This window comes from Elephas maximus, chromosome 5, assembly GCF_024166365.1.
Source record: "Elephas maximus indicus isolate mEleMax1 chromosome 5, mEleMax1 primary haplotype, whole genome shotgun sequence".
NCBI classification, from domain to species: Eukaryota; Metazoa; Chordata; class Mammalia; order Proboscidea; family Elephantidae; genus Elephas; species Elephas maximus.
In genome coordinates, this window is record NC_064823.1 from 104,595,078 (window position 1) to 104,609,739 (window position 14,662).

General features: G+C 37.2%; 1 protein-coding gene across 2 annotated transcripts in view; it reads right to left on the minus strand.

The window, feature by feature from the left end:
- Window positions 1–1,270: 1,270 nt before the first annotated feature.
- Window positions 1,271–14,662, minus strand: part of SRP72 (signal recognition particle 72) — a 31,959-nt gene continuing 18,567 nt past the window's right edge. The window contains exons 14-19 of one of the 2 annotated variants that reach the window (XM_049886248.1): window positions 14,021–14,124; window positions 13,808–13,885; window positions 12,884–13,021; window positions 7,222–7,259; window positions 3,179–3,338; window positions 1,271–2,593 (exon numbers count right to left, since the gene is read on the minus strand). In XM_049886248.1, coding sequence (XP_049742205.1) covers window positions 2,416–2,593; window positions 3,179–3,338; window positions 7,222–7,259; window positions 12,884–13,021; window positions 13,808–13,885; window positions 14,021–14,124 — 696 coding nt within the window. In that variant the 3' untranslated portion in view covers window positions 1,271–2,415. Of the gene's footprint in view, window positions 2,594–3,178; window positions 3,339–7,221; window positions 7,263–12,883; window positions 13,022–13,807; window positions 13,886–14,020; window positions 14,125–14,662 lie in introns of both variants that reach the window. The other variant, XM_049886247.1, reaches the window with a different exon arrangement.

Here is a 14,662-nt window from a genome sequence, read left to right on the forward strand (position 1 = left end):
CTAGGAGTGTATAAAGGATGATTAAGAAACAAGAGGAATATGGGAGGTGCGGTCATTTTAAATTCCTGTTGCATCTCGCATTAAAAAAAAAAACATCCGTCTACTAGAATCTTTGACTGCTAATAATGTCGGGTATTAAATCCACAACTAAGCAAAGTAGGCAGCACAAAAGGGGCTTTTCAAAGCTGGTATTGTTTTTTAAAACTGGATGAGGAGTTTACGGATGGTTCCTTTTATTATTTTGTCAAACTGGCCTCTTGCGTGTTTCAAAATTTAACAAAATTATTTTAATGCAATAAACTCACTTCCCTTCATCAGATCTACATTTGAAATAGACGTGTAAGGAGCAATGAGTCAGTGGCAGGTTCCAGAAGGCTTGGGTGATGCAATTGTTTTTAAGGTTAGCTGTTTCCAAGTAGTCTTGAAAATGCTGTAACTTAAAAAAATGTCTACTCAATTTGTTTAGGTACACATACCAACATGATGAATTTTCAGTGAGGTTTAAACTGGGTTTTCCCAATCCCAATAATTTAGTTCTGTGGCTTTGCTGGGAGGGGCAAGAGGCATTTTAGAACCCCAGTTTAAAATTCTTAAGATATACCAGCCAGGAAGTCCTCTATAAAACGCCAACACCCTAGACATCTTAATCCGTATTCACCACTAGAATGTTTTATTTCACAATGTACCACAGTGAATGGATGCATCCATACTGGTTTTTAAAAATGTACACACACAAAGTATATATGTCATTGGTTAAAGACCTGTCCAAAAGAGCAAAGCTAATGTAAATGTTTATACTTCTTTTGACAATTTTTATTTATTTGAGCTGAGGTTTCAGCTGCTTCGTAATGACTGGCAGTAACAATGACTAAATAGAGAACCATAAATTTTACTGCTGTATGTTGGGTTAAAATGTCCAATGATGGATAATTTTCACCAAGATCCTGTAGCTTAGTTAACTGAAAAATGATTATCCTTTACCACAGAAATTTAATGGAGCCTATGTAACAATTTACTAAGTTATTCCGATAATGGGATATATATTCAGAAGGAACAAATATCTGTCACTTCTACCAAAAGATTGCTTTCTGTAGAGCTCAAAAAGTATTATGCCATAATAAATCATTCCTATTTCAAGGATTTCTTTAGATGCCACCACAAATTCTTTTTATGCTAAACAGAAAGGCAGCACGACATTTCTTAACCTTCTCTCCCGAAGTAAAAGAAAGCCTTTCTAAAAACTTTTAAGAAGTTTCAGTAGATACGTGAGTCAAACACAGCAGCACTTTATTAACAAGGACAGAGTAATATGATCACAAGGAAATATTCCTACATCTAAATTAAATGATATCTTGGGCAGCATAAAATGAATACAAGGGTAGGCATCCCAATGTGTTTTGTCTTGCAGCAGTTCAACGAGAAAGTGGCTTGTAAGCAAGGAAAGACAAGCACTATGTTTACACCATAAGATGACTATAAAATACTTCATTACTTTGAGAAGGCTTGTGAATGGTCATACCCATAACTAGAAAGAGGGGCTGTTTGAGTTATCTATTAATTGGGCCAAACAGTCCCTGTTAGGTCTTAATACTGCCTGGTACTAAACTCCTCTCAGCTTAGGAAGTCAATGTTCACGCTCTTTATAGGGGCCGTTAATATTTCTTATTGAGATAGTTCAAGCCAATCTGACCTGAGAACACTGGGTCTAAGAGTCAACTTTTTGCAACACTGATATTCCTTGACTTCTTTAATGGTGCTAAATCAGTATAATGTCACCATAATCTGAAGATTAAGGAGCCCCAATTTATATAAATATAAAAATATAATGAAAAGTATCCCATATTCCAGTATCACATGACAGAATATTCAAGTCATTTACTTTAGCTTTCTCATGGTCACTCGTTTAATGAAATGAAGAACATCAGTGTATTATTAATAAGGTCCCTTTTTATCACATGATATTCCTAAGCAGGTTATTTGGAATGCTCAGAAGATTCCACTTTCAGTCTCCTAAAACATAATTTAAGTGTGATTTGAAAAGAAACAAGTATCTTCAGATTCTAGTTGCAAAAGTAAATCCTGGAAAAACCTTTGATAACATGCCTTGTTTGTGGAACTGAAGAGAGACCAGATCAGCACACAAAGAGAAAGGATGCAACAGATACCAAGGTGGGTAAATGCCCAATTTTGAGTCCTCACAATCTGTGCAAAGCTAGATGATACAAGAAGGCCATGCCTAACCAAGCACCGAGTTTGAGGAAGATGGCTTTCCTATTTGATGCACAAGGAATGAACTTTATGAAAATGTGGGGATAAGGGAGGGGGCTATTGTGTGCTTCTTGCTGTGTTACCTTTATCATGTTCCTAGTGTCATTGAGGCTAGTTTTAAAATAGACTGCAACAAGAATGTTCTAATCACCAGCCGCCTTTTCCACCTTTCTTCTTTTTCTGCTGCTGTTTCTTTTTTGTTGCCGGAGCCCCTGCAGGTTTCTGGTGTCGTGGGGGTATGATATTACTTGTAGAGGCAGATACTGTTGCTGCACTGCCAGGTCTTGGGGAGGTGGGAGGGCTGCTCACAGTTTTACTGGCATCCCTGAAATCATCAGATCAGAAAAGTTTGGTCATTCATATATTCAACAAAGCAAAAGGATGGCACATGGCTTTTGGTTTCCTCCTTTAATGATCTCTCATATGTATTCTGTTTCTTTTAAGGTGGGTTCTCTAATCCCCTATCCTGTTTTCCTTTGAGTAAAATTTTTATTGTTTTATCATTAAAAAAAGAAGAAAAAATTTGTGTATCATATCCCAACTTTTGGAAAGCTTAAAAAATAAAAGAAAAAAATTTAAATGACATGTAACCTTATTACACAGAAAAAACTAGCATTTTTAATACTTTTAGTAAGATTATATATTTATATGTTTATCTAGACATTTGGTTAAATAGGTGAATAATCTCAGTGTATATAGTTTCCTTCTGAAGGTACCTGAAATCCTACACTGCGTTTACAACACAGTCAGACCAGAAATACCATTTTCTTTCCTTTATGTAAGAATATCAGAAAATATTTAGCAAAGATATCTGACTGTACTTTTCACACTTAAAATATATTAACTCTCACTAATTACTGAGTCAATCTCTTATTTTCTAAGTGATCTCAATTGTCGAGTAATGACTTACAGTTCAGATGAAGCTCCCGCAGTTGCTCCCTGGGTCCCTTTTCCAATCTGGTCCTTCTTTTTACCCTTCTTCCTTCCTCTGTAGTAAGAACGTTCTCGCATTGGTAGCCATCTTTCTGGATCTGGGGTAACTTTTGGGTCATAATTCTTAGGCAGTTTTCCTGTGTAACAATTGATAAAGAACTGAGAGTTACGTCACAAAGTGTCCAAGCCTAGGAATAAAGTTAAAACTGAAATTTATCTGAGAAAGTTTTATTTGTATAATCTATCAGGGAAAAAGATTATATTCTAAACATGACACAATATTCTGAAGTCATAATGGAAAAGATCTGCTAACGTATCTGTATAAAAATTAAAAATTTTCATTTGGTAAAAGACAATAAACTTTTAAGAGAAATAATAAACCAAGAAAAATTTTCATGTTGTATAACAGACATGATTAATATCTTTAAAGTATGAAGCTCTTTTTAATCAATGGGTAAATCATTCAAAAAAAGAAATAAGGGCACAGCTATAATAAGGATAAGCCAGGAAAGATAAAAAAGTCTTCAGCCATGTGAAAAGATGCTTGACCTCACTAATTAAAAATGAGGGTGACACTTGACCAAGGTAAATAAAACCTGAATTCGATTCATAGCGAACTTATAGGACAGAGTAAAACTGCCCCATAGGGTTTCCAAGGAGCAGCTGGTGGATTCGAACTGCCAGCCTTCTGGTTAGCAGCCTAACACTTAACCACTGCGCCACCAGGGCTCCAGTAAGGTAAATAACGACATAAGAAGTACATAAGAAAAAGGGACAACTTCGGTAAATGCTTTAGCGTATACAATTTTGTAACAACAGTAGAAACAACCAAAAAAATGTGTGTGACATGAGACTATGTGGGCAGCTCCTGTCCGGAGGGGAGATGAGAAGGCAGAGGGGGACAGAAGCTGGCTGAATGGACACTGAAATAGAGGGTGGAGAGAAGGAGTGTGCTGTCTCATTAGGGGGAGGGCACCTAGGAGTATATAGCAAAGTGTATATAAATTTTTGTATGAGAGACTGACTTGATTTGTAAACTTTCACTTAAAGCACAACAAAAATTAAAAAAAAAAGTGTGGGTACATAGGTAAATACAGATGCATACACATGTGTAGAAGGCATATGTGAGTAAATGCACACACATGTATAGTTGTATCTATACAGAGACATAGGTCTGATGTGCTGCATATATATCCACAAATATAACAAACCACATAGGGGACACAATTACTTCCTACACATATCCAAACAATTTGTGGGACTGGTTTACTTGGTCAAAAGGCTTGGGACGGGAACAACTTAGTCAACTGACAACATAATTCGCAAAGATAATGCTCTATATCCAAGTTTGGTGAGTAGCGTCTGGGATCTGGGAGCTTGCGAGCAGTCATCCAAGATATAACTATTGGTCTTTGCTTGTATGGGCACAAAAGAAAATAAAGAAAATTGGAGGCTCAAAGAAAAAACTAGTACACGGGACTAACAGCCCACATAAACCACAATCTCTCCAAACCTGAGACCAGAAGTACTAGATGGTGCCCAGCTACTACTACTGACTTTTCTGACCAGGGGCACAATACAAGGTCCTGGATAGAATGGGAGAAAGATATAGAACAAAGCTCAAATTCCTTAAAAAAGGCCAGACCTATCGGACCGATAGAGACTAGAGGAACCCGAGACTACTGTCCTAATAACACCTTTTGATCTTGGAATTAGAGCTATTTCTGTAGGTAGTTTGTCAGCCAAGTAATAGATCGGCTTATAAAATACCAGCACCCATGAGTAATGTGCTCCCTTAAACAATTAACTATATGAGACTAAACGGTCAACAGTTACCCAAAAGCGAAGGCAAGGAGGGAAAGGGAAACTAGATCAATGGCAAGAGGACAGAATGGAAATAATGAGAATGCTGACACATTACAAAAAATTGTAACCAATGGCATGGAACAATCTGTATAAAAATTGTTAAAGGGGAGCCTAATTTGCTATGTAAACTTTCACCTATAACATAGTATTTTTAAAAAACTCAGTAGGGTGAAAAATTCTTTAAGACCAATAAATATTAAAAGTAATAATATCCAGTGTTGGTGAGATAATGGGACATTATTTGGCAGAAGAATATACCGGCATGGCCTTTATGGAAAGCAATTTAATTTGGCAGCACCAGCCAAAACTGAGACTTCTAGAAATTTACTCTCCAGAAATGTATAAGCCACAAAATTATGTATGTAAGAATATTCTCTGATCTTTAAAATAACAAAACAACTTAAATATCTATCAATAAGCAAATATATAAATTATAGTATACCCAAACTATAGTATGTTATACAATTGGGTTAAAAATAATGAAGCACATTTATATGTAATAATTTGGGAAAATGTTCTTCACAATAGTCTCAAGTGGAGAATTAAAACTAATTATCCTAATATGTTCTGAATCATCTGTTTTGTAAAAACTTTATTGAATAAGTACATAATTAAATGTATGTTTCTGTGTACAAAAATGTAATTATCTCTGGAAGTAAGAGTTTGGGGTAGGGAATTTTCTACTTTTATACCATTATATAATGGTGAACAGCTATTACTTTTTTTGTTTTGTTTTGATTTTAGAATGAGCATATATCACTAGTAATTTTTAAAAAATGCTCACCTGGAAACTACAAAAATAGAACTGGAAGTGAAATTGCAGCTTTGCTACCTACAGCTGTACCCTTGCAGTATTACTAATAATTAAATGAAATGCTTACCGAATTTTTACCATTTGCCAAATACTGTGATAAAAGTGAAGAACTGATAAGACTTATAGTTAATGACACTGGACTGAATGCATACATTAGCTTGTGCACCCTCCCAAAATTCCACTAAAATAGTAACGAACACACTAAACAAAGAATAGGAGGAAAGATAATAACAATAAAATTTTGGAAGCTGGAAAACAGATGGAGGAGTGGTAATGAACTTGGCAGACTTGGGAAACCTGGATCCTAGGATGGCTGTGGGCAAAATCAAGAAGAAATCTGATTTATGTAACAGACCTCCCAAAGACTCAGGATCTCCAGGAATAATCACTGACTAGTCTAAACCAAGTTTGATAATTCCTTCCACTGATGTCATGGATTAAACACAGCCTCAGTCAATGTGTTGCATTCCCCTGGTTAATGGTTCAGGACTGGACATGTGACCTATGTTGGCCATACCAGATAACGAGAGACTTGTCAACCGGAAAGAGGCCCTCTTTGTACTACTGGATGTAAATGACAAGTACGTAGCCCTGACTTTTTCCAACAACCATCATATGACTCTAATGAGATTCAGTATTGTGGGCAGAATAACAAAGAGATACAACTACTGGATTAACCAACCTTAATGCTACCCTTTCCTCTAAATGGCCAGTTTTATAATTAGTAAATTTTAAGTTGGTTTGATTAGAGTTTTATAGTACTTATAGCTGAAAGCACCCTTATATGTAAGAGTTGACTTTGTTCCAGGCACTGTTCTAAGAGTTTTATGTGCAGTATCCTATAAGGTATATACTATTATGTTCCATTTTACAAATGAAAACCTTAGGCAAGAATGTGAAGTAACATGTCCACAGTCATACACAGAGTACTTGAGTAAGGATTTGAATTCAGGAAATCAAACTGCAGAGTTTACACTCTTCAAAGTAATAATATTAAATGTTAGCTACAGTCAAGACAAAAAAAAAACCAACCCCTGGTAGTATAGTGGTTAAGTGCTATGGCTGCTAACCAAAGGGTCGGCAGTTCAAATCCGCCAAGCACTCCCTGGAAACTCTGTGGGGCAGTTCTACTCTGTTCTATAGGGTCGCTATGAGTTGGAATTGACTCGATGGCACTCGGTTTACTGGGTTTATAGTCAAGACAAAACTCAGTGTTCAAAGATGCAAAAAGACAGTGCAGTATATTTATGTCTTAAGATATCTCTACAGGGCTAAACTCAAGCTTTTATCATGTAGAAAAGAATCGAAAGATTAAAACAAACAAAAAAAAACATGCTTACCCTTCTTTTTCTTCTTCTTCTTTTTCAAATCTCCCTGGCTGCTAAAAGAAGAAAAATCATTACTCCCATCATGATAAAATACTTAGAGAGTATACACAAAAGAGTAAGCTGGGCAGTTCAGCATAAAGACATTTCAGACTCTGCCTGATCACCAAAAACTAACAAACTAGTTGAATATTAATTCAGGTTAAATTCACTCAAGCTTCAGATACTATTGTTTTTGAAAGGTAGTTTAAAAAAGAGAGGTGACAACTGTTTACAGAAAACAGATACCTTTTACAGTGACAATAATTTAAGTAGCACACATATAAGCCTAAGTAGACAGGAAAGAAATTTGCACATGCATGAAAACCTACAATACTGTGGCAAATTACCATATGTCTGGCAAGACCTTAGAGAATAGATAATTAAACTCTTTCCCAGATTTAAATCTATAGGTACAGTACATATAAATACATATCTCTGGAAGTATATGCAAGACAGGTAACACAGGTGGCTAGGGTATACGGGTGGAAGACTTTTTACTTTGCATTCTTTGTTATCTTTTAAATTTTGAACCTTGTGAATTTATTAAATTTTTAAAACATGTACATCTTTTAAGTACATTGACAAGGAAAAAAAAAAAAGGTACTGAAAAGGGCATACAGAAATGAAGAAAACCCTTCAAAATAATTGATAAGAGCTCGGACAACAACAGTGAAAAGCTATAACAGTGAAAAAAGGAAGACATAAAAAATATCTCTCTGTATATATTAATATGTGATATACCTCAATGAAAACTATGAAACTGAACTAAAAAGATGAAGACAGGAAAAATTTCTGCCAAGAATTCACTCTACGAAGTTAATTGTGAAAGTTCTTTCAAGGCACTTTAAGAATCAGAAGTGCAACTTACAGTGTCTCATCTCTCATCTAGACTATGCAATAGTCTTCCAAATTTGTCTCCCTACAAATCGTACTCCACAGCTATGCCTGTAATTTCCCAAAGGCTCTCTGACATTTCTTACTTCTATGCCTTTGCTCACAATTTGCTCCCTCATTCTCACATTCCTCAGAGTCAAAGCAATCACTTCCTCCCTGAAGCCTTTCCTGACCTCTCACTGTCCCCAGGAAATCTGACTATTCTCTCTGGTGTGCCTCTCTACCCTGCACACTCATAGTATGTACAATCTTTACTTGAATTACTATTTACTGTTTCCTTCTGCTAAACTGAAATTCTTTTGAGGGCAAGGACCATGATTTTTGCTTTTTTTTTTTTGTCACCAACTCACATAAATCTGTTGTTGCTGTTGTTATGTGCCGTTGAGTTGGTTCTGACTCATAGCGACCCTATGCACAACAGAACGAAACACTGCCTGGTCCTGCACCATCCTCACAATCGTTGTTATGCTTGAGCTCATTGTTGCAGCCACTGTGTCAATCCACCTTGTTGAGGGTCTTCCTCTTTTCCGCTGACCCTGTACTCTGCCAAGCATGATGTCCTTCTCCAGGGACTGATCCCTCCTGACAACATGTCTCGCCATCCTTGCTTCTAAGGAGCATTCTGGTTGTACTTCTAAGACAGATTTGTTCATTCTTTTGGCAGTCCATGGTATATTCAATATTCTTCGCCAACACCACAACTCAAAGGCGTCAACTCTTCTTCGGTCTTCCTTATTCATTGTCCAGCTTTCACATGCATATGATGCGACTGAAAATACCATGGCTTGGGTCAGGCACACCTTAGTCTTCAAGGTGACATCTTTGCTCTTCAACACTTTGAAGAGGTCCTTTGCAGCAGATTTGGCCAATGCAATGCGTCTTTTGAGTTCTTGACTGCTGCTTCCATGGGTGTTGATTGTGGATCCAAGTAAAATGAAATCCTTGACAACTTCAATCCTTTCTCCGTTTATCATGATGTTGCTCATTGGTCCAGTTGTGAGGATTTTTGTTCTTTATGTTGAGGTGTAATCCATGCTGAAGGCTGTGGCCTTTGATCTTATCAGTAAGCACTTCAAGTCCTCTTCACTTTCAGCAAGCAAGGCTGTGTCATCTGCGTAACGCAGGTTGTTAACGAGTCTTCCTCCAATCTTGATGCCCCGTTCTTCTTCATGTAGACCAGCTTCTCGTATTATTTGTTCAGCATACAGATTAAATAGGTATGGTGAAAGAATACAACCCTGATGCACACCTTTCCTGACTTTAAACCAATCAGTATCCCCTTGTTCTGTCCGAACAACTGCCTCTTGATCTATATAAAGGTTCCTCATGAGCACAATTGAGTGTCCTGGAATTCCCATTCTTTGCAGTGTTATCCATAGTTTGTTATGATCCACACAGTCAAAAGCCTTTGCATAATCAATAAAACACAGGTAAACATCCTTCTGGTACTCTCTGCTTTCAGCCAGAATCCATCTGACATCAGCAATGATATCCCTGGTTCCACGTCCTCTTGTGAAACCTGCCTGAATTTCTGGCAGTGCCCTGTCGATACACTGCTGCAGCCATTTTTGAATGATCTTTGGCAGAATTTTGCTTGCGTGTGATATTAATGATATTCTATAATTTCCACATTCAGTTGGATCACCTTTCTTGGGAATAGGCATAAATGTGGATCTCTTCCAGTCAGCTGGCCAGGAAGCTGTCTTCCATATTTCTTGGCACAGACAAGTAAGCACCTCCAGCGCTGCATCTGTTTGTTGAAACATCTCAATTGATATTCCAACAATTCCTTGGAGCCTTGTTTTTCGCCAATGCCATCAGAGCAGCTTGGACTTCTTCTTTCAGTACCATCAGTTCCTGATCATATGCCACCTCTTGAAATGGTTGAATATGGACTAATTCTTTTTGGTATAATGACTCTGTGTATTCCTTCCATCTTCTTTTGATGCTTCCCGCATCGTTTAATATTTTCCCCATGGAATCCTTCACTATTGCAACTCGAGGCCTGAATTTTTTCTTCAGTTCTTTCAGCCTGAGAAACGCTGAGTGTGTTCTTCCCTTTTGGTTTTCCATCTCCAGCTCTTGGCCCATGTCATTATAATACTTTGTCTTCTTGAGAGGCCCTTTGAAATCTTCTGTTCAGTTCTTTTACTTCACGAATTCTTCCTTTTGCTTTAGCTGCTTGATGCTCAAGAGCAAGTTTCAGAGTCTCCTCTCACATCCACCTTGGTCTTTTCTTTCTTTCCTTTCAGTGACCTCTTGCTTTCTTCATGGATGATGTCCTTGATGTCATTCCACAACTCGTCTGGTCTTGGGTCACTAGTGTTCAATGAGTCACATCTATTCTTCAGATGGTCTCTAAATTCAGGTGGGATATACTTAAGGTCATATTTTGGCTCTCGTGGACTTGCTCTAATTGTCTTCAGTTTCAGCTTGAACTTGCATAGGAGCAATTGATGGTCTGTTTCACAGTCGGCCCCTGGCCTTGTTCTGACTGATGATATTGAGCTTTTCCATCATCTCTTTCCACAGATGTAGTCAATTTGATTTCTGTGTGTTACATCTGGCGAGGTCCATGTGTATAGTCGCCATTCATGTTGGTGAAAGAAGGTATTTGCAATGAAGAAGTCGTTGGTTTTGCAATATTCTATCATTCGATCTCCAGCATTGTTTCTATCACCAAGGCCGTATTTTCCAACTACCGATCCTTCTTCGTTTCCAACTTTCGCATTCCAATAGCCAGTAATTATCAATGCATCTTGACTGCATGTTCGATCAATTTCAGACTGCAGCAGCTGATAAAAACATTCTATTTCTTCATCTTTGGACTTAGCGTTTGGTGCGTAAATTTGAGTAAGTCGTATTAACTGGTCTTCCTTGTAGGCGTATGGATATTATTCTATCACTGACAGGGTTGTACTTCAGGATAGATCCTGAAACTTTCTTTTTGACGATGAATGCAACACCATTCCTCTTCGAGCTGTCATTCCCAGCATGGTAGACTATATGATTGTCCGATTTAAAACGGCCAATACCAGTCCACTTCAGCTCAATAATGCCTAGGATATCTACGTTTACGCATTCCATTTCATTTCTGACAATTTCCAATTTTCCTAGATTCATACTTCATACATTCCAGGTTCCGATTATTAATGGATGTTTGCAGCTGTTTCTTCTCATTTTGACTTCTGCCACATCAGCAAATGAAGGTCCCGGAAGCTTTACTCCATCCACATCATTAAGGTCGACTCTACTTTGAAGAGGCAGCTCTTCCCCAGTCATCTTTTGAGTGCCTTCCACCCTGGGGGGCTCATCTTCCAGCACTATATCAATGTTCTGCTGCTATTCATAAGGTTTTCACTGGCTAATGCTTTTCAGAAGTAGACTGCTGGATCCTTCTTCCTAGTCTGTCTTAGTCTGGAAGCTCAGCTGAAACCTGTCCTCCATAGGTGACCCTGCTGGTATCTGAATACTGGTGGCATAGCTTCCAGCATCACATAAATCTAGCCCATATTATTTCTTCAAAAGAAACAAAACCTTTTCAGCCAAAAATTAGCATAAAATAAAGAGCATTAATAAAAATACATAATGAAAAAACTGTACTGAAATAAAAAAGCTTAAAAGTCAGTGTGCTTCTTAATGACTGTATAAGGAAAAACAGATTAAATGAAGGGGTTAGAAAGAAAAGAACTGTGTGTTCTAACTAATTGCCCAACTCCATTTTTAAAGAGAAAAAAAAAAAACTGCTGAAAATCTATTAAGTGGACTTCAAAAGTATGCATTATTTGAAAATCCCCTTAAGATCTAGCTTGAATTTATTTCATTTTAGGGTTCTTGATGAGGCTTGAAACTGGAATATGATGAAATGAAATTTGGAACAGTGTGATATCTTTGAGACTCTAATTCCCTAATAACGTTTTATTAATCTATTATGAGGATGATGCTTTTTATCGAATACAGTTCATTATCAGTGAGTCAATCACATACTGTTGCTGGTATTTTTTAAGTTAGAAAAAAATTACATTTCAAAGGGCACTGAAAAGAGAAGTTAATACCAAAAAATAATGAAAGCCAAAAAACTGGGGAAGTGATATCTCTTCCATGCTTTATTCATTCTAAGTCAAAAACAGGATCTTAGGTTTTACTGTAAGCCTCTGATACTGTATTTTTGAGATGGCAATACGAAAGAGCAAGGAGGGAATTAGAACTTGGCTTTCTGCAAGTTAATGAAGCTGGCCAACCTCTCCTCCAAATCAGCAAAATAAATCATGTACATCAAGAATTTATAGGTAAACAAAGTAAGGTACATCCAGCACATGGAATACTATGCAGAGAATGAAATATGTTACATTTAGTAACATGGAAAGGTCTCCAAGACTTACTAAGTGTAAGAAAGCAAGCTGGAAACAGTCAGTGCAAGACATGTAAAAACCCATTAGTAAAAAACAAAAACTATACCAGTCTAAAGAAAATATTTCTAAACCCCCACTGCATAAACACAAAGAAAAAGATCTGAAAGCATACACACTAAATACCAGAGGTTAATTATGGTTAGGTGGAGGGGGAACTAAGGTGGATATAGCAGAAGAGAAGGGAAAAGAAACAAAGAGGATTTGAACTTTATTCACATGGAATTTTTTTGAGAATGTATTTTTTTACTCCTTATATAATTTTCAATAAATTTTTTTAAAAATACTATTTTGATTTCAGCATTGGTGAGTGCTACAATGGAAAACATTACCCTTGCTCCTTTGTTTGATTATCTCCAGCAGCTTTACCACCCTTCTTCCGAATGTACGTAGCACCAGGAGAATTTTCGAGAGCCTCGACGTCTACTTTAAGAGACATACTATCCGACGAGGGCAAGTGATTACTAAGGCTGGGACAGGAGTTCAGGAACATAATATACACATGTCTGCCAATGTATCTATACCAATAGAAAAAGACAACCTTTTTTTTTTTTTTTACAAAGCAAATTAGTTTCTCATTAAACAATTAATACACATATTGTTTTATGACATTGGTTGCAAACAAGTCAATTTTTTTGATGCCCTTCATCAAAAGCAAAAAAATCTTCTTAAAACTTCTAGAGACTAAATCAACAGGTCATTACGTCAATTATATACCACATATTTGTAAGGGAGAACTTGAAAAAGAAATCATATTCTAATCATTTATTCCTTAACTCAGTGACATACTTCAAGGTAGTTGCTCAATAAAAACTCCATTCCAAAACAACCATCAAAGGTTTTGACTTGTGGCTGCTCAGCACCCACCCTACCCCTCAGCTGCAGCAATGCCTGTGATCCAGGCTCTGTCAATCAGGGCACAGAATCCTCGTATCAAAGACAGTAATTGCTTTAGACGGGCATGTGGCCCAAGAGATTTCAGTAACATTTCAGATTCATGCACAACTACCCAAACAAAATACGCTTCCCCACCCTCAAGCCCCACTGGACTTGAACCTGGAGGGACACAGGCTGTGTGCTGGTTCTGGACCCACCTCTGCATTCACATGATCAATAAATGCTCCTTTTTGCTTTTACTAGTTAGAACAAACCAGTTTTTTTTAATTCACAACAGAAAAAATCCCCGGTCAAAACCAAGGTAAAGGGAGAGATATAGTATGCCACTCAGAAGCCATCAGGGACAGCCGAAAGGATACACTTTTGCCTTCTCAGGATCTACAAGTGAGTAAGCAGAAATAAGTTGTGCCAGGGTATGAATATCTTTTGGATTTTGTCTAAAAGAAAAATAAGAAAGTTACTGAACAGTTCATAAAACTGGAGGAGGCAACATAAAAAAGCAAAATCGCTCCCTCATTTTAAGTAACAGCAATAACACTGAAACTTCTACACGTCCACCTTTCAGGGCTTACTTCCACAGCTGTTCTAGGTCACTAATTGCCTCCTTCTTCCGCCCGTATTTGAGTTTGAAGTTGGCAGCTTCTCTTATCAAGGACAAATGAGCAGAAGATTTGGGCTAAAGTTCAAAGAGAAGAAGAAAAAAAAGATTTTAAGCTAAATATTTACCAAGTCAATGAATTTATATTCATTAGACTTTTAAAATGGATCTATCCATTAAACATTCGATCTTAAGTTTTACTGAATGCCTACAACAAAGAAAACAAAATCATACACATAAACAGGGAGGCCGCAGTTAGACAAATTAGTACAAGTAATCATCGATTTGTGAATCTGGAACACAACTCACCTGTATTCAGGTTGTCTGCAACTAGAAATATGTCCCTACAGTCACAGCAGTTCTCAAGCATTAATATAGAACTTCCCAAGCACACTGATATCCCTCCACTGCTAATAATGCTAACAGCACAAATGCCACCAGTGTGTATATATGGGTATTTATAAGTTAGATATTGCCTACACTGAGACTTATACCGGGAAAAATGAAGATGTTCCTATTAGATGGAGACACAATATGCAATTATACCATGTATTACTGCTCCACCAGTTACTACTACTCATGGGCTCTCCAGCCACTTAAGATGAACTCTCTTATA